General features: G+C 38.6%; 1 protein-coding gene across 4 annotated transcripts in view; it reads left to right on the top strand.

Moving 5' to 3' along the window:
* The window catches only part of LOC100741167 (voltage-dependent L-type calcium channel subunit beta-2), a 28658-nt gene extending 8902 nt beyond the window's left edge, over positions 1-19756 (top strand). For 2 of the 4 annotated variants that reach the window (XM_024372038.2, XM_024372044.2), the window contains 10 exons: positions 3227-3343; positions 4860-4979; positions 5049-5259; positions 6673-6761; positions 9104-9109; positions 9197-9333; positions 9899-10064; positions 10131-10500; positions 11003-11041; positions 14928-19756. In XM_024372038.2, coding sequence (XP_024227806.1) covers positions 3227-3343; positions 4860-4979; positions 5049-5259; positions 6673-6761; positions 9104-9109; positions 9197-9333; positions 9899-10064; positions 10131-10500; positions 11003-11041; positions 14928-15124 — 1452 coding nt within the window. In that variant the 3' untranslated portion in view covers positions 15125-19756. The remainder of the gene's footprint in view (positions 1-3226; positions 3344-4859; positions 4980-5048; positions 5260-6672; positions 6762-9103; positions 9110-9196; positions 9334-9898; positions 10065-10130; positions 10501-11002; positions 11042-14927) is intronic. The other 2 variants (XM_012393352.3, XM_012393355.3) reach the window with 2 other exon arrangements.
* The last annotated feature ends 703 nt before the right edge of the window (positions 19757-20459 follow it).

Raw genomic sequence — 20459 nt, 5'->3', positions numbered from 1 at the left:
GCGTGAAATAAAACCGGCCAGGCGTGCTATCGTTGCACAGCCTCGATCCTTTACGTTGCAATCTAAATCGATCTGGTTTACATTTTGAGCGTGAAACCGAGCGTTTCCAGTATGCTCTGTTGCTCCTGCAGCCGCTGTTTTCGTCCTATTCACAGACTTCTTTTTATCCTCCTTTTATCCGCGTCGAGTTTTTAGTACTTTGTTTGCGTTACCTCGCCATTCTTCTACACTTAACGTTTACTTCATTTCCATCTTCCATCGTTTACCACTTTGGTCTCCTTCAAATTCAATTGAGGTAACTCGACTTGAAGTTTGTGTACACACGAGTCAAGTTATTTGACGCGAAGACATTTAAGTTCGAGTAATCTGATTTTGAGTGGATATTTAACCCAGATCTGCCCGTCATACGCTCAGAAGGATGATTTAAGGTACCCAAACTTAATTTCTCATCTTTTTGGAGCGTTCATAATGGCCAATATCCTTTTAGAAGGACAATGGTCTGAAAATTAATCAACAGATTTAATTTATAATTTACTACTATCGTTTATAACGCTGAATGTGCTTTTAGAAAGACAGTAATCAAAAACTTACTCAGCAGACTTAATACAGAACTTAAATGGAGCAGACATGGCCTTATTTTGAAAAATACCGCTACAAGCTCAGATACATTTAAGTTAAATGAAAATGGATGTCTGAATGGCATATATTTACAGTCAACTTAGTTTAGAGAGGCAAGAAGGTAATAGGAAGTAACGTTACATTACCTAGTAGCTGTTGCTCTTTTCACGACAAGAAATAGCTGAGAACTCGACAAAACGTTTTAAGACGAGTAAAATAACAGATTCACGTTAGTACAGTGGTCTGAAGCTACTTGAAGTCAACTGACTCAGTTAACAAGAAACATAGAAACTTGAAAGTATATTTCAAGATATTTTCATATCCATCCCCTATCTTCTTCCATAAATTCCTATCATCTTAATTTAATATTCCAATATAGAAATTCGTATTACCCAATGACACAAAAATGCTCTGGCTAAAAATTCGTCACACGCGATTGTTCGAGAGCATTCCAGTCCTCGTGATCCCCCGGAGGGTCGAAAAAGGTCGTGGTGGCACGCATAGACGAGTTTACACAGTCACGCACGGGGAACAGGTAGAGAGACGATTAAGTAAAGGCCGTTGGCATGGTTACAAGCCCCGACCGAATGAACTCATCGTCCCGATAGAAAGAGCGAAAGAGAACGACAGAAAAAAGATCCCATTTAAGGGTGAGGAAGACTAAGGGGAAGTAGGAGGGAATCATTTTGTAAATGAATTCGACTTTCATCCGTCTAATACTATATAACGAAATTCGAAATTGCCTCCGAATGCACCATGCTGAAATGCAAATCGAACGGTCGCCCGAGTGATGCGACACACGCTGGGCACCCTTTGCATTTAATTAAGTATCTAATTACAGGACAGGTAAAAGCTTTGACTTTGAAAGGTGGATCAATACGTCAATGTCGTCTTCGGTTTGGAATCGATAAAATTGTTAGAAATTGCGTCTTCTCGCTTCGATGAATTTCCAGGTCTCTTCATGCTCGAGAACGTTCGACATCGATACGTCTTCCATCGCGTTCGACGCAATCGATCCAATTAATTCGTCGTACGGGCAATTAATTGACCGTCCAACATCCCTTTTTGTCACATTGTCGCCAACATGGTTGCGTTACGAGCTGTTCCTGAAACGTTTGGCAGGATGTTCCGCGAGTTGACGCAACCAATTGCGCAGCGTGCGTTAACGTATAGATAGAATCCTAACTTTCGTCGCGGATAATTTCCGGTGTTGTTTGCCCAATTGCCACGCGATTATTCTAGAAATCACACGGAACTAATCGTGAAGTATATGTAACACTTTCGTAACGCGTACTTTTGGCATTGTGTTGCACTGACACTTATAAATTTAACTAAGATGTTATTATATTATCATAGCGAGTTAAAAGATACAGTGCGGGGAAGAAACATCACGATTTTACAAAATGGAATTATAACTGACATTGAAGAGCAATGCATAAATATAATGTACATCCCAGAATAGAGCGTGATAAACAATGCATAGTATGAAACATAGCGATACTCGTATACATTAGCATACATTCAAATTTTTTTTACATACCATTGTATGTTAGACAGTCTACTGACCACTGTCTCGTTTTATTTAATTCCTTTCATAATCTAGAAATAAAAAAAATTCGTGATAAACACGTACCTAATGAATATACGCTTGTCCAACCAGGTACGGTCCGCTCTACTTAGTCGCGTATTATCCACTTATTTGTACAAACGTTGAATTTTTTCAAGTCGAACGTATATAATTGCATTTTGTTACGTTCCTATGACAGAAGTACGAGCAATTTATGAAATACGACAGTAAATTGGAGACTAGATATCAAAACAAATATGAAATGAGAAATTGTGCAAAACAAGAATTTCATCGTTTATACCGATTCAAGTAACAAGCTGTTGCAAACTAGCACGTTAAAATATTTGCAAAGAAGTAGGGTCTGCAAAGACGGCTACGGTTGCTTCAGAACCGACGAAACTTCTCTTTTTAAGCTAATGGTCCCCGACTCTCAAAGCCCTTGAGAACTTCTCCAAGGCTTCCGTGGGCAAAACATCGGGCTCCCTGTAGTTCTTGGAACACGAACTTCGCGAAAAATCTTGCCAGAGTCGTGACGCAGTAGTTACCAGTGTTTGACAAATTCCGTGAAACAAGAACTGACAAAATACCATAATAACTGGTAGCGTCTCCCCAAAAGTCTCCCATTTTCCAAATTCTATTCGTTTAAGCTTTTATTTTACCAACCGCGCATTTTACTACTATTCGTCAAAGCAACATATTGGACGTATAAAATAAACAAAACAAGGAAACTCGCTTTCTGTAATCTTTGTGAACCCTGACAGAAAATAGGGTATATTAAAATTATCAAAAAACGACCAACGTTATTGATACGTTTTACATTACCGTTTGTAAAAATAATAACATATTGTATATATAGAAATAAAACGAGAAAATTCACTTTTTGGAATCTGTGAACTCTGAGAAAAAAGGAAGTATGTTATTATCACAAAATCAGGGAAGAGTCGTTACTGTACTCGGTTCGAAACTATTCGATAACGATCCGAAAGTAATAATGGATTTCGCTTGGAGGCGCGATTTAAACAAGTTTATTTTGTATTTCAGGGCTCGGCAGACTCGAACTACTCACAGCCGAGCTCGGATCTCTCGCTGGACGAGGAGAAAGAGAGCTTGCGTCGTGAGAAGGAGAGGCAGGCCCTCAATCAACTTGAAAAAGCCAGGGTGAGTCATTGATCTTTCGCATGTTCCAGTTTCACCTCTCCTTCCTCCACCCCCGTTTGGCTTGTTTTTCCACCGGTCTTTCGTAAATCGTTTGGTATCGATCGACTACTTCCGAACAGCGTCATTGCCTCTGACGCCGCCTTCACGTTCAAGTCTGTAAGTTGTCCGCCGAGGAATGAGGGAGCGTGTCAATGAATAAGCGCGCCAGACCAATGAGATTTCGCACGCGGAGACCGCTTGGCGAAACCAATTAAGCGACTCGTGATCCTTTGTTTTCGACGATAGATGCAAATGCAATATATCGCGTTGCCAGCCGTGATACTATTGCCTTTAATTGTACCTTCCTTTCTAATAGTCGGTGCAACGCGTTCGAACTCGGTGAATTGGTAATTATCGGATCGGTTGTCTAGATGTTTCCGTCACACTCCTCTCTTCTTCCCTGTGTACGTACAGGATCGCCTAATTGTGTTCAACTTTGTATCAACGGGCTTTTGAATAGTGCAGAGTATGGAGAATGGAGCACACTTGTGATCCACCGAATTTTAAAACCTCTTTTGGTTTGCGAATTAAAAAATTTCTGACCATTTAAATCCTCGAATCTTCGAATCTTCGAGCTTATATATTTACGAACATTCGAATGTAACTTAATCCTACGTTTCAACGATAAATTTCCTGGTACGAGCATGAAGTTTCGCAGAATTAGGGCGAGTATTTAGACCAAGTAATAACAGAGCGGGTCATGTCTGAATTATGAAAACTCTTTTGTTGGCCAGCATACACGGCCCATCAGTCGAATCACCTTCGGCTGAACAATAAATGAATATTGATTAAATAGCCGCGACCTTCGAGTGGTAGAACGACGTAACAAATGCGGACAGCACCCTATCACTGTATTACGCTTTTATTCTTTGCCGATGTGTCACATGATACATTGACAATGTACCGATCATCCGTGATCTCATCGGCATTTACTTTATGCTTAAATTATTGTTGCACGAGTATCGTTGCGATATAATGGATTACGCTACACGACCCAATAAAAAAGTCGATATCGTAAACAATAAAACTAGCTTATTTATCGAAATATTACCGCTGATATTCCTTCGAGAAAAATTTTCTAACGAGAATCTGGCTCTTAAGCGCTCTTTAACATCTTGACTATCGCGCGAATATTATATTAGGTTGTCCGAAAAGTTGTGATCTTTATCTTGATAAGATAAAATGGGTCATACGTAGTTCGATAAAATAATATAAAACGGAAAATGTTGCGCATCCATTATTTCCTTATAAAACGAAAGAAACTTTTCGGACGACCTAATATGTATATTTTAGATTCTCATCGTTAGAAATTTATTAGTCCACGAGATTTATCCTTTTTTAATCATTATAAAAAATTTAGTAAAGAACGTGATCATCAATAACCACCATGTGGTAGCCAATATGTTAACGTATAACTTGTAATTAATGTTAAATTATATAGAGTGGCTTTAATAGAAAGTTTTTGTAAATTATACAGACGAAAGCGGTAGCGTTTGCAGTACGGACCAATGTGAGCTATGATGGATCTGTCGACGATGATTCGCCTGTCCATGGCTCGGCTATCAGCTTCGAGGTCCGCGACTTCCTGCACATCAAGGTACGTTCTTCATCTTTTGTGTGTTTTCTTAACGATCTAAAGTAATCGATCGTCCACGAAACTCTTCAGGAGAAGTACGACAACAATTGGTGGATAGGTAGGCTGGTGAAAGAGAACGCGGACGTCGGCTTCATCCCGTCCCCGGTGAAATTAGAGGCCCTGAGGCAGCAGGCGAGCGCTGCACGTGGTACAAAGGGTCTCTATTCGGCACGTGGAGGGTCTTCAGGGAACCTTGGCGAGAGTGGTATGCCCTCACGTGGTTCCACACCACCTACACCAGGTATCCTAGCACGTCCTTCTTTCTTTCCGCCCCGAAAACCACGGTGTACCGACCAGTTCGGCAATTCTCGACCGATCGATGTCTCGACAATGAAAACACAGACCGGAGAGAGGGAGATCGTCGGCTCGTCGTACAAAAAATACAAACTGAAATAAGAGAGACAGAAAAGATATACGAGAGAGAAAGAAAACACGAAAGAACACTAAAAATCAGAAAGAATCCTAAGTTGGCCCTAAGTATATGTACATATACAAACACTATAGTAGCTTTTGTTTCTTTCCACACCGCATATGTCGTGGGCTTCTTTCTTTACCTTCTCACCATTCTTCTTTGCCCGTTTTTATTTTAGTTAAGAGAGTGAATCCTCGACTAGCGATGATCGAGTTCTGCGAGTTAGATCATAGGAAATTCAGCTAACGTTGCGTTGGTCATTGGAAATATTTCTGCATGTACTTTGACCGCCTTCTTAACTCTAGAACTACCGATCATTTACTTTAACCTATTCGAAACCGGTGACGCACTGGACATGCCGTATTTATTTGATGTAAAATCAAATGCTGACGCATCCTATGCGTCGTATGAAGGTATTTGTGTTATCGTTATTAGTCACTAGAAGTAAAATCGTGTATTGCAGAGAGTATTATATAAGATTAAGAAATGACGTTGGTTTCGAGATAAAGATATGTAATCCTCGAACAGGATCATAGAAATTTCGAAATGTCAATCCTTGAAAATTTCCTGTGAGAAAATGTACTTTTCTCTCGAATGGGTTAACGTATACTAAAATGTACATAGATGATTATAATCAAAGTGATATAATGAAAATAATCACGTTCCTCTCTGAATAAAATCCAAGATCAATTTTTCCAAAGTTTCTGCATGTTTTTAATAATTTTAAACTGAAAAAGATCCATACTTGTAACAAGTTTAATAATTCTACTGTTAAACGTTTCGTCTAAACACTGATCCTACGGATCGAGAATTTCTCCTTCTCATATTGTAAAAAAGATACTAATTCGAGATTTTCATCAATGACCCACGCACGAGTACGATCACACGCTTGATATTAGTATCCACGTTCACCCGCCTCATAGTTCAGACTCGACGATACGATCAATCGATCCTGTTCGCCGACAGCCACTCTATTCACGATCACGCACAGACCCAGTCAATTTACGTCATATTTAGTATTCTATGCTGTAAATGAACTTTTCAGTAGTTGCTTCCACGATCTCTCCAGACAATCATATTCGACAGCATCGAATTTATTTAGTACCCTAGGTTTCTTAGTCTGCATTCGATCGCTTCTCACTCTAGTTTTCCTTTGAGAGAAAGAGGGACATCCGTCGATGCACGATGCATAGAAAGGATCGATTTCCATGATTAATTCGATCCAATTTCTTTTCTTGACAGGTGACGACAGCGACAGCGTCCGCGGCGGTAAGGCAACGTTGACCACGCCACCGGCTAAGGAGAAACGGAAGAACTTCTTCAAGAAGCCGGTAAACGATTTCGACGAATCGCAGTGTCTATGACTATTCCGATCCTTTTTGTGTCCACTCGTCTAACGTCGTGCCTGATTCTACTTTGGGTCTCTAGTCTTGTAGTCGACAGCTCGAGAAAGTATATATTTCTAGTCAAAAAAGTCTCGTCCACGTTTGCATGAACCCGAGATGATCCTATGAACGTTCAGAAGGAATCCTGTAAACGTACAGCGCTGCTTATGAGTACTAGGACACTTAAGTAAATCTGAAAAATCATTAGGAAATTACCAAAAACATTAAGAAACGCTGTCTTATTTGAAACAAAGATATAATATTATAACGATATAATAATGTAATGTTACAATAATAATTTCATCAAATTTTTAGCTTTTGAAGTTTTCCATCTAATTTGCCTCAAAATAAAAAAAAAACTATATGAATCAACTCATATTTATTATAATTTATTATGTTGCTTATATAACTCTTCCAAATTTAACAACTTTTATCTATATATATTGGTTGATATCTTTGCAGAAATACAAAATTCAAATCGAGTATTCCTTGATTACTTAAATTAATTATTACGTTTTTACGTGAAACCAGCAGGTGTCAAAATACTTATAATCAGAAATATAGCCTTATATTTCAATGAAATATTTTTCAGCAAATCCCATATTTCACGTCCATAGTACAACATTTTTGTAGTCGCATGAACATGAAATTTTATATTACGTAGATCTAATCAATTGTAATAAATATAATGTGTACGAATACTTCGTACAGCCATTGTGCAAAAAGGATTCTATAGACGCCGAAGAAGGCGTAAAACTTTATAGACGTTCAAAAAGGATCCCATAGATATTCACGGAGTATCTCACCAACTCTTACGGACGAAGATAAGCTCTATGGGATATTAGATAGGTCCAATCAAAATTTTTCGTCGGTTTGGCAAAGATTCGCGTTCGATAAAACCGGTGACGTGGACGAGGCTTACGTGTCTAAATTTATCTGTCGGTGCTAGAAAATATCGTGGGCCACGCGAGGACTAGCAGATTTATTTCTGTGAGTATGCGATTGTGTGTATGATACTGGGATACCTGCTGTCTCTGTGCATCGTGTATATCTGTCGAATCAAAGAAGAAGAAGAAAGTAAGGAAGGACAGAGGACGCGAATCGAGCATTCAGACTCGTAACTCTCCAAACCGAGAGTTTATCCGATAATTCCCACTTTCAATTTCCGCCAATTTATTACGCCAACAAGAAGCAATTATTCTAAAGCCTAGTCCATTATTTCTCGGCTGACTGCTCTGCGAACTGTGTCAAATGTTCCTTTTCCTGTACTCTTTCCTTTTTTAACCACACATATACAATATGTCAGTGTGTCGATGTGAGTAGCAATTTCTAGCATCGATCGATAATCAAGTAACAATTATTCGATCTTAGCGGACCATTTTACCATGACGAGGATGATCTCGTCGAAGATGCCCTGACCTTGATGAAACCACGTGGTCCGTTTGCTGAAAATGGTTCGCCGAAAACACGGTAGAATGATGGCTTCTAACGAGAACAGATTTAGTGCGTAGGAGAACGTTGATAGCTTAGGTTGATCAGTAGTTTACAAAAAAAAAAAAAAAAAAAAAAAAAAAAAAAAAAAAAAAAAAAAAAAAAAAAAAAAAAAAAAAAAAAAAAAAAAAAAAAAAAAAAAAAAAAAAAAAAAAAAAAAAAAAAAAAAAAAAAAAAAAAAAAAAAAAAAAAAAAAAAAAAAAAAAAAAAAAAAAAAAAAAAAAAAAAAAAAAAAAAAAAAAAAAAAAAAAAAAAAAAAAAAAAAAAAAAAAAAAAAAAAAAAAAAAAAAAAAAAAAAAAAAAAAAAAAAAAAAAAAAAAAAAAAAAAAAAAAAAAAAAAAAAAAAAAAAAAAAAAAAAAAAAAAAAAAAAAAAAAAAAAAAAAAAAAAAAAAAAAAAAAAAAAAAAAAAAAAAAAAAAAAAAAAAAAAAAAAAAAAAAAAAAAAAAAAAAAAAAAAAAAAAAAAAAAAAAAAAAAAAAAAAAAAAAAAAAAAAAAAAAAAAAAAAAAAAAAAAAAAAAAAAAAAAAAAAAAAAAAAAAAAAAAAAAAAAACAGACTCTGCTTGGCCAAAGCGCCTTTAGAAAAAAAAAAAAAAAAAAAAAAAAAAGAAAAGAAAGAAAACAGACTCTGCTTGGCCAAAGCGCCTTTAGAATGCTGAAGAAAGATGGTCGATGAGATGGCGATATTACCGTGAGAAGGACTTTGGCCGCGCAGGAGGGTAGGTCGTATACTGTCTCCAGTCGACGTGGCCATTAACTGTTTTCAATGTTTTCAATGTTGCATTCCGTGCGCACGAAGTCCTACGTAAGTGAGAGACTATCTTGGGGCAGATCCTGGCGTGTAGGACATCCTCTTAGTCGGTCTAGACTCATTCGTTCGTCTCGCTTTCAGGAAACAACCACGCCGTACGACGTTGTACCATCTATGAGGCCTGTCGTCCTGGTCGGTCCATCGTTGAAAGGTTATCAGGTGACGGACATGATGCAAAAGGCGTTGTTTGATTATTTGAAACATCGGTTCCGAGGCAGGTACGCGAAGCTCTCTTTAAAATTGAAGCTCTTAGTCGAAGAGCAATTATTTTTATAAGAGCAATTATTGAACATCTATTTGCATATTTTCCGTAACATTTATGTACATGTGCATGCTGAATTCGAATCTGCAAATAGACTTTTTCCATCACTCATACTTTTTCTGTAATTGCTCTTTTCATTACTATTACTAAAAATTATTGAATTCGTAGCAAGTTATTTTACTAATAACGCTACGCTATACGTAAGATGAATTTAAATTAATTTATACTTGGCACATTCCTTAAGAATAAAATTCTAATATTGAAGAAATTTATTACATAGTTAATAGCTAGTCTTTGTGAGGTTTATGTAATATCTTATCATACAATATGACAACAAAATAAAAATATTTTGTGAGCCAATGTTATTTGAATAATTATGTTTATATAATACTTTATCATGTTATACGACAAGAAACGAAGGATGTTTTGTAAATTGATATTATTCGAATATTATTCTATTTGCACGAGGAAGTATTCTATTCTTTGCACTTCTGGCTAAATATTTGTTTCTACGATTTCAGAATAATTATCACTAGGGTAATGGCAGACATTTCACTGGCAAAGAGATCGTTGCTGAACAATCCATCAAAACGAGCGATCATGGAACGATCCACAAGCAGGAGCAGTTGTTTGGCGGAGGTTCAAGCCGAGATCGAGAGGATTTTTGAGCTTGCCAGAACCCTTCAGGTACTTTATCAACCATTTGATCCTCTCGTTTCTAAACATTGTCCACTTACCACTATAAATTTCTAGTTGGTAGTTTTGGACTGCGATACCATCAATCATCCGTCGCAGTTAGCTAAGACCAGCCTGGCGCCAACGATCGTCTACCTGAAGATTTCGTCACCTAAAGTGCTCCAAAGGTTGATCAAGTCGCGTGGAAAGTCGCAGATCAGACATCTGAACGTACAAATGGTGGCTGCTGAGAAATTGGCTCAGTGTCCTACAGAGATGTTCGACGTGATCTTGGATGAGAATCAGCTGGAGGAAGCTTGCGAACACGTAGCTGAGTACCTGGAAGCTTACTGGAGGGCCACGCATCCTCAAGTGATCGCTACAGTGCCACGTCCGATCCCTGCACCGGATGCACCGGTCGACGCGTTAACACCTCGCGTCACATCAGGTATCATATTCATTGTGACGCGTCGATTATGGTCGCATATTATCATCGAGGATCTCGTAGCAGAATGTTACCAAGTACAAATATTCTACGTGAGTTTCATTATCGCGGAGAATGGCCTGGTTAGGATTGTACACCTTCATAGACGAGTAGAGTATTTGTATTTCAAAGGTATTTTAAAATTGGGTCGTTTAATTGCTGGTAAAAAGAGGAATTTTGTGTATTTCGTGATTTGATTTCGATAGACTCAGACTGGAAATCTAGACAACGACATCGAATCATATATCAGTCAGTTACTTACCACAGAGAATTATTTAAGCTCGGTGATCGCGACATATCATCATCATTATTCTCGTCCACGACTGTCAATCCTTTTCACACAGTCTCAATGCGATCCTCACCTCTCAGTCATGGCTGGTTGGGTCGAGGTTTCTAGCTCACTTGAAACTCTAACGAGCCCCAATTCCGTCAACTAACACTCGACACTTTCTTCTTGCCTCTTCAGGTGCCCATCATGAGAGTTACTACGGCCACGAGCCAAGAGGTAACCCAACCTTTTTCTCGAGCGCAAAATTGTACACACGTCCCTTTTTCTTTCTTTTCTCTTTCTACGAGTCCAACGTCGCGCACCCTGTGTTCCGTTACTTGCTTGAAGATGTAGAAAAATAGAGAGAAGAAAATAGATAAAAGGTTGAGCTGATAGAATAAATCGGAGAGAAACGATTATATTCGTTCTGGTATTTTTCAACACGCGAACAAACACCGTCGTTCGTTTTTCCTCTTTTGTTCCATTTTTTTTTCTTTTTTGTTATCGAGACTTGGATTCTCGAGAAAGAGCAATGGCGACATTCGAAGCTAGTAATGAAACACATCTGTAGTTGTATCATTAGCTGCACGTAGCCGTTGCATGGATTCGTGTTAGAACGTAGAGTTACTCTTTATTGGAAAGACTGCTAGTCGCTGGTTGCAGACCTATACTCAGCCTTGTAAATTATTACGATATATCGTTCGATGTACGCTGCACGTCCTTCTTCTTCGTGTGCACGCTATAGCGTCTGAATGACGCGCGAGAAGTTATATCTCTCATTTTCGTTGTATATACCCTGCTCTCGTTGTTTCTTCTATTTAAATCAGCGCTGTTCGAAATAAACTCGGAAATTCCAAGAATCCTATTTAACCTTCTTTTTCTTTTCCTCTTATAAAAATTTTAATATCACGTTCTATAAAAAGGAAAGAAAAAAAAAAAAGAAAGAAGGGAAGAAAGGAGGTTCCACCAACGCGAACAATGCTGGTTTAAACTATACCTACAAACTTATTATTTTAACTTGCGCGTTTTCCGCATGATTTGGCAGATTAAAAATAAACTAGCAGTCTTTGAACTATCAAGAAAAATACACGTATCACGGTGAAAGATATTCGTACAGAAAGCACGACACCTTTATATTGAATTTCTTTTCAGCGACGATATATGGATCGGCAAACATGTATCAACCTCTGCAAGACAATGGCGCGTTCGTTCTCGTTAGTTTCAATCACGTTTTCATATTGTTTTTCTTTGCTCATATCCACTTCCTTTCTACGCTCCACCAGAAAGACACGACCATCCCTCGTCGTCAGTTTCACCGCCTCTATTATTCATCCTCATCTCTACGATCGTTTAATATAATTCTAGCTGCAGCTTACCTCGTGCACGCTGCGCTCTGTCTACTACCCTGACACGAGTGGATTTACCCGTGACATCTGTTCGACTATTAATATTCATTAAAAGCGTTTAGAGCATGCGTTCATGATGTCGTCACGGACAAAGACTTCTCAAAGTGAAAAGACTAACGTCTTCTTGATAGTATCGTGAATGAAGCTATCATGTTTCATGGATCGTTCATTCTTTTTGTTCAATGCCCTCAACTGGTACGGTAGAATAATTTCTAAACAATTTTCGCAATTATGACATTGTATACGGAGGCTCGTAAAAGTATTTGAACATTTACCATAGTGAATTTTTTTATATATTTTAACGTAAAAAAAATCTTACTTTTGGTTAATTTCATTTTGTATATATGGAAGAATTTTATTCCTCCTCTTGTAAAATTATCGACTGCACGAAGAACGGGCTAGAAAATCATCGTTTCGATAATTTTGCACTAGCATGTCGTCAAAGATTCAATTTTTCAATGTTTATGCTCAGAGAATATTAATAGACAGAAGGAAATACGTGTCACGTGAATAGTAACCGCCTGGTTGGATCCAAAATCTTAAAATAAATCTTACGAGCTGCCAGTTAAGGGTTGATCACGTAAAATCCACGCGTGTAACATGCTACGCAAGACTAACAACACGTAAACAAGCGCGTGACCGTCCACCCTTGCATACTCTCTATCTTTTTCTCTTTCGTTTCATCGTAAAAAAAAAGTCCTCATTCGATGAATCGCAATAATCTCCACCAAAACGACGACTCTACCTAAAATATAAAAAGGAAAAAAGTTAAAACGTTCCGTTACCACTGGCAAAATTAAAATCTCAGATCGAGAATAGAAAGAAAGAAACGAAAAGAAAAAAAAAAAACGAAAAATAGAAAAGGAAACGGAAAAAAGAAAAGAAAGCACCAGGTCGAAGTATGATCGGCAATCAGCTCTGACTCCGATGTTCTCTTTGTTTACGTGTAAAAGTCGTGGAGGCGGTGGCTGCCACGGGAGTCATCCGAAAACAGGGCCAGTTCACCTATGGTCCGGGTGACGAGAACAAGCCCAAAGAGTCGAGCTAAAAGAACGCTCGCACGCACGACGACGCTTCTTCCACACACACACTTCCTCCTCATCGCGGATGAGATTTTACGGCGTAGACCGGCTGACCAATTCTCTGTACTCTGTCGTCCTTCCCCTTCCCCCGTAATCTTAATACACGGGGGATTACGATGACGATCGAGTGAATTAGAGACTGTCTGTTTATAGGGAAACCTCCTTAATAAGGCCGCGTTGTAAGTATAGACGGGTTTGGTGCACGGACCCGGTGAAACGGGACCTTATTCTTGTTTCTCTTACCCAAAGAGAAGGATTTATTTATTTAATCGATTGGTTATTTAATTTTGGTTAATTTGGTTCACCTCAAATGTTCCTCACTTTTCCATCGTTTTTTTGTTTAATTCATTCGTCTATTCTCTTTTATTTTATATTATTTTTGTCATTCGATTCATCCGTCGACGAAGATTTCTGTTCTGTTCTGTTTTGTGGAAGTGATTCTCCTTACGTTCTCGTTTCAATTCTTAATCAATCTCTTTTTTTTTACAGTTCTGTTCTATTTGTTCGTTTTATCTCCCCTTTTGTTTTTGGTTGTCTCGCAAGCCCTTCCACCAACCCTTCTCACATAGAATAGGTTGATATAGAATAGCCTAACGAAGCGTAATCAATTAACGAGACTTGATCATGGGAATCGAGAGGATCACAGATTTTTCGATGGAATAATGTTACACGTAACATGACTTGTTTCAAGAGGAATTTCAGAGCGCGGTCTCTCGGAAGATCTTCGAAATCCTTCTTTTGGGATATTCGCTTTGTTTTTGTGCTCTCCCCTTGTTCTTTTTTTTCCTTTTTTTTCTGAACGAACGCGAATTTCACTTTCAATGAAAAGCATAGTTTTTTTTCCTTCTAGTCGAAGCAAGTCCATGGAGGAGGACTTGCGTCGAGTTTCAAGGACTCGTTTATTTCTCGATGTCTGCGCTCCAGCGCAACGATAGCTCGAACGTCGGAGTCTTTGCAAAACCGTGTCTTTTTTTGCCCCTCTCGTTTTTCTCTGTCTTTTTTGTACGCGCCCTGTTCTTTTTTTTGCATAACTAGCTTGCATGCACTGTGTATGGTGTGTCGTTGCGGTGTTGTTTTAGGTGTGACATGTAGGCGGACTTACTGATTCCTCACCGTCCAGCTTAACGTCGAAGTAACAATCTCTTCTGTAATCTAGTTTTTTGAGTGACACCCCGTGAAATTCGATTGCCAAGCTCGATATTTTAATACTGTAACATCAACTATAAGAATTATAAGTTAAATCGAATTATGATTTTAGCTCGTCGAGCTTGAGTAATAACAAAAATTTGAAAGGAATACGGAATATCTTCGGAATTAAATTTAAGAAGAGATTAAAATTAATTCTCTTCAATTCAATTTATGGATTCTATACAACTCGTATAATAAATAATTCTATTTCTTAGAATCAAGCTCCAATCCTAACAATGTTCCACTATCAAAAACTCGAGCAGGAAACAACGATATTCAAAATTCGCTTCCTTTCAAATTTTACCACAAAATCGCGCCTAATTTCTGTAACACCTTAAATTCTATAGATTCACGTAAGGGGTATCGTGGCCAAGTTACAGAAATTCAGGCTCCCTGAACCCCACTAATATTAACAACTGTAACATTGAATTTTACCAAAAAATCTAGGATCAGGATCGTACAGCGGCGGACACATGAGCGAAGGAACTCGAAAGTCGAGGCTGGAGAGGATGGATCGTGATCGGGGCGATCGTAGTGAACACGACTACGGCAACGAGGAGGAATCGTACGTCAGTGGCGTCGATTACGGGAGCGCGTCGAGGCGTCGCCAGCAGCAAGATCCGCGCGCATTGAACGCCATTTAGGAGCTGGGGCCCCGGGGCCTGTCGCTACAGCGCTGTCCCCACCTGCGCACCACTGCTCTTTAGTGGGGTCGCCACCTGGTACGCTACTGAACGTACGAACGTGCTTAACGCTACCGTAGCGAAGAAAACAAAAAATATTTGCGCTCTGGTCTGTTAGTGGGGTTTCTTTCCTGTCGCTACCCGTAAGATGGTTCATTTTGTTCGATTTACTGTTTAATAGCTAGACCCTTGTTGTTCGAGCTGTCCCACAATTTACATAGAAATCGCCTTTCGTTACGATATTTCTAGCCTTTAGTATACGGCATCGTACGTAACGCATGGAACTCAGCGTGTTTTCATGCAGAATCATTTTCATTTTCTTCATTCTGTCCGTTTATTGGTGCCGGATCTCGATGTAGAACTTCTATTATAGATACATTGCATCGTATTATGCCAATGATTCTCGTTACCGAGGAAGCGTGCACGATACTTTACGCTGTAACAGAGAGTAGAAATGTTGATTATGCAAAGTGTTGTTCTTTCGTAGAGCTGAGATTTTGAATCTCAGGTAAATCGCTTTGATTTTTATTTGTTGGATTGTTGAGATGGTACGCGTGCACGCTTGTCTATGATACACGAATGTTTCATCCTACGAGGTATACACTTTCTTCCGTTTGCGACTATTTTCGTTATGATGGAAGCAAGAGTTAGCGAGCTAGTGCATTATTTTTTCATTTTGTTGGTTCCAAAGTAAACATGGCGTAATTTGTCGTAACAGAGTAACGTGTCCATGGTGACAGACATTGTAGATTCTATTTTCGTAATCGTACTCTCGATTAAAGGAGCCTTGTTGATTTCGTAACGATCGTTTTCTTGACCATTCGATAGATATCGTACAAGTAGAAAGACCCATTCTAGTGAAACCAATTGTTGTTGTCATGAAACTATCGAGTAAATGGCTTTGTTCTGTTCCCATCCCCCAACCCTCCTCCGTTTTACAGAAATTTTATCAAAGCAATTACAAAGTTCGTTCGCGTAAATGGAGAGCGTGTGAGAGAGAAAAAATGTGCGAGTGAGAGAGATGGAGCGTGTTGGCGGCAGCGAAAAATTTTCACGAGCATTTTTTCCAACAGGAATTCCGCATAACGATGGGCGGATTGAAACGAATAATCGAATGTCCTTGTCGATGAGGTACGCACAGGATAAATCCCCCATTCGCGGAGCCAGCTCAACGAGATGAGTATTGACACGAGAACAGTCACGTGAACAAAGTTAAAGAGAAACACACTTTTAAGAATGAGAAAGAGTGAGAGAGAAGGGAGAGCATGAGAATAAGAGAGAAAGGAAAGGAGAGAAAAAGAGCCCTGGGGCCTTAATCTTTGCGCTGACTCCTCCCGGGCCCCTATTACCCAACCCCACGAGAAACATCAGATTTTTCAGATCGATGATTTATCAGCCAGCTAGGGGAACTCGTGAATCGGCATCGAGTCTTCATTAAACGCCACGAGATTTTCGCTCGAAATTAGGTAGACGATCGTCCGGAGTTAATTGAACGAAAAAAAGAAAAACAAAGAAAGAAGGGAGTATAAAATAAAATCGTGAGAAACGAACAAAAAAGAGAAATCATAGGAAAAAGAAATGAGAAACTTCGATATGAATTTCGCGTGGAATTCTTTCAATTCGGCCGACAGAACAGCGATAGTTGCTTCGATTTAGAGAGAAGAGAGGAGAAACGAGGAAAATGATCTCTAGTCGATTTACATTAGGATCGATCGCATGATTAAATTCTTAATTCTAGAAATTTTAGAAATTTCGCGTATTCGTCACGAGGTTCGTGCAGAATTTCACGATATCACGATCGAGTATGGAAGAAACTCGACAAAAATAAAATAACGAAACGAATTAACGTTGCGTGGCGATGGGTTGGGATCAGAGATAATCAATCATTATTGTCGTACGCGATTAAAAGTTTTCGATTATCGATACGATGGCGCGTTGATGATCGCCGCGCTAGGCTCACGTGTTTATACGTTTTATTAGAGTCTATTTGGTGAAATGTGAATACACATACACACACACATACACACACGTGTTACACATGCACAGACAGGCATACACGGGCACACGCACACGAGAACACACAGTGAAACACATTTTGTGTATATAGTATACATATATAAATAATAATATTATATATATATATATAAATATATTGTATACGTATGTACGCAGTGAACACTTTTACCTTTGTCACTCGACAAAATTCCGATCGAGGCAAAATGTGAGTATGAGAGCAAGAATGAATGGGAGAAAATGAAAGGAATAGAATGAAAGTGGATAGAAAGTGAAACAAGAGAGATGATACTATACCATAGAATCAATAGATATCGTGTACATATTGTAAGAAGCCTTTAAAAACAAGTCCTTTCCGTTTCGATTTTGTCGTGAATGCAGCGTCGTCAGCTGCAGCGAGGATCATGGTAATGCTGGATATTTGTCAACGTTTCTCATTGTTTTTACGGATCTACAAACACTTTCGGTCCTCGTGATCAACGCTTTTGACGCACTACGAACTTGCTGCAACTAAAATACGAAAAATATTTATGGAGTAATTGATGCAATACATATACACAGACACATACACAAACATACTCATACACATACACGCACACATACAGAAACATATACAAACGTTCTTGATTGCATACCAGTTGCACGAATGTAATCGTGACAACCGATAATGCTAATCGAGTTTTGGTCGTTCGTGTATATTGATTTCTTTTTTAGATGCACGCATCAACGTTGTTTCTTAAGTAGAACGAACAAATCTCGAGCTCGCCATTCTTCGCAGAAATAGCCTTGCGCACGGCCAGTATAATTAAATAATATCAAAAGGGCAAAAAAAGAAAAAAAAAGAAAAAAAGAAAATGTACGAAACGTAATATAATGAATTTTTCTAAATTAATTTAGGGAATTTTACTTAAAACGATCACTTATGCATCATTAGACTAGCGAAACGAAGCGTTTCTTTCCCGGAACGATTACGTTCGATATGCGTTCGTGTATGACGTTGCTGTGTGAATTTAGCGAGATTTTCTTATCGTTTTCACGCTGTTTTCGCATTTTCCACGGCCGATCGCTGGCATATTTTTCTTTAAAAATAAATTAAAAATAAGGATTTGGCGCACGGTCCTTTGAATCTCAAAACTTGAGCGTGGATCGTAATTTCTTGTCGATATATGTATCTCTGCCAGCGATTCAGCGTCGTCGTCTTATCGAAAGTGTTTCAAATTCTTACTAAGCTCGTTGTTTGTTCGCCACATTAAATTGGCGCTGGAAGATTATATAGTTGTTGAAGATTACAAAAATCTTCGTGCAACGCCGTTTATTGCATTTTAATGGCGTCACCGATGGATCGAGCGAGTATCGAAGCGAAAGTCTTCGTGGAACGCTCTCAAGATGAACTTTAAAGACGCCTTAAGAATTAAGTAGACGATCGTGTGGAGATCAGCATTCGACCTAAATTTTCAATCGCTACGCTGTTAAACGAATTTTATTGGCGCCTTGCGCCGTAATAATTTCGCTTGTCGAAAATTCCATATGTTATCTTTAGACTGGAAGATTTTTATAAATCGAGCGAAGATGCTGAAAAATCTATGACAAATATAAAAAGATAGTTTGTTTCGAATTCGAGGCAAATTATGGAATGTTCGAGTTTCACGTTTCACGATTTTTCACGTTTTCCAGTTTCGCGAGTATTCTATTGGTCGCTAACTGTAAAATGTTTTTTGTAGCCAACGTTTGTAAATACTAGGTAAAATATATTTGCAAAACACTATCACTGGTGATGTCTATTTAAAGATACTCACGCTTCTACTTCGATGTAGGCGAGTTTTAGTCAAAATTCAATGCGAGAAGGAGCGTGCGTTTCGGTTTCTTCACGACGCGATTCGAGTGCAATTTGGAAACGAATGCTCGGTAGTAGCTAGAGTTTCTTTTGAACTTTGTTTCGTCGTGTCGAACAGAAGCCATTTGTACTAGGGTAACGTTCTTATATCACGTTTGCTCGATTATTTTAACAAGTTTCTCTGTTTCTGCGATTTAACTACGAATAGCGCCGCGACGCATAGGCGACTCGATTTTAAATCGTAGCTATTGTATACAATTTTTTCTAGACGTCAATGACGCGATTGATAGAGGATGTGTAACAATATCTAGCCCACATCCTTAAGCAAATGAGAATTTTTTATAATATTTTGTAAGAATCTTTCGCTCGAAAGGCAGCGATAGAAACCCACGTCATGCAGACCTGATACGAATTATGGCGTCTCACGTGGCCACATACATACCACACACATACACATACACACACACACACCCACGATACACGAATTTGAAAGGAGCCCTTAATATTTCTTACGGTACGATCCCTAGTAGCTAACTGACGCGAGACCCGTCGGTTTTGTAATCATTAACGATTTCGGTTTAGGATTTTAGCGGCTTCCAGTCCGTTCTTTCTTTCGATATATCGAAGACTAGTGTTCGAATCTGTAACACGTGCATTAGCGCGCTAAATTAAATGCAAAACGAGAGAAAAAAAATTATATGAAACGTAACTTGTAGCTTTCGATCGACGTCAATTCGGATCTACGTGAAAAAAAAACAAAAAAAAAAAAAAGACAAAGGAAATCTCTGTAGTATTTCTCAGTAAAACGATCTAGGATTAAAACTCGCACGCGACAAGTTCGTTCGATGCCTACAAAAATCGACACACATTCTGTTCTAGCGAAGACAAAAGAGAACAAAGAAAATATCTCCCATCACAAGCGAGCCAAATAAAAAAGTATTAAAAAAAGGCGAAAAAAGAAAAATTCGAAAGACAAAAAAGAAATGATACAATTCACTGAAAATCGCGATGTCATGCAGGAAAGCTGAAAGTCCAATCGGCAACGCAATCGAATTTTCTTCTGAAAGACTTAACGAGAACATATTAACGAGCGTTTAAATATCGATGTTTAAGCTGTTTAGGAAGAAACGAGAGAAAGACGAGAGAGGGAAGACTGGATGCGGGAGAGATAGAGGGTAAGCCTTTCTTCAAGAGTTGCGAGAGTCGAGAGGGCGTAAGTACAATTCGTTCGATGTATTTAAAAAAATTAGGGCGCGAGTTTAAATTAATTAGGAGTGAATTGTTGCGTTGGTTTGCACCATGTGCACGTGAATGTGTTGTTAAAATCTAGACTGCTTTTGCCGGCGTCGCGGCGGCCGATTTCGTGCGATCGATCGACGCACTCCTCGAAGAATGCAACCCCAATTACACGAATGGTTGGAAGGTCCAAAAAAAAAAAAAAAAAAAAAA

Source organism: Bombus impatiens, unplaced genomic scaffold, assembly GCF_000188095.3.
Source record: "Bombus impatiens unplaced genomic scaffold, BIMP_2.2 scf_2645, whole genome shotgun sequence".
Taxonomy (NCBI): Eukaryota; Metazoa; Arthropoda; class Insecta; order Hymenoptera; family Apidae; genus Bombus; species Bombus impatiens.
The sequence above is the reverse complement of the archived record's forward strand: the minus strand, read 5'-3'. Positions and strand labels throughout refer to the sequence as shown.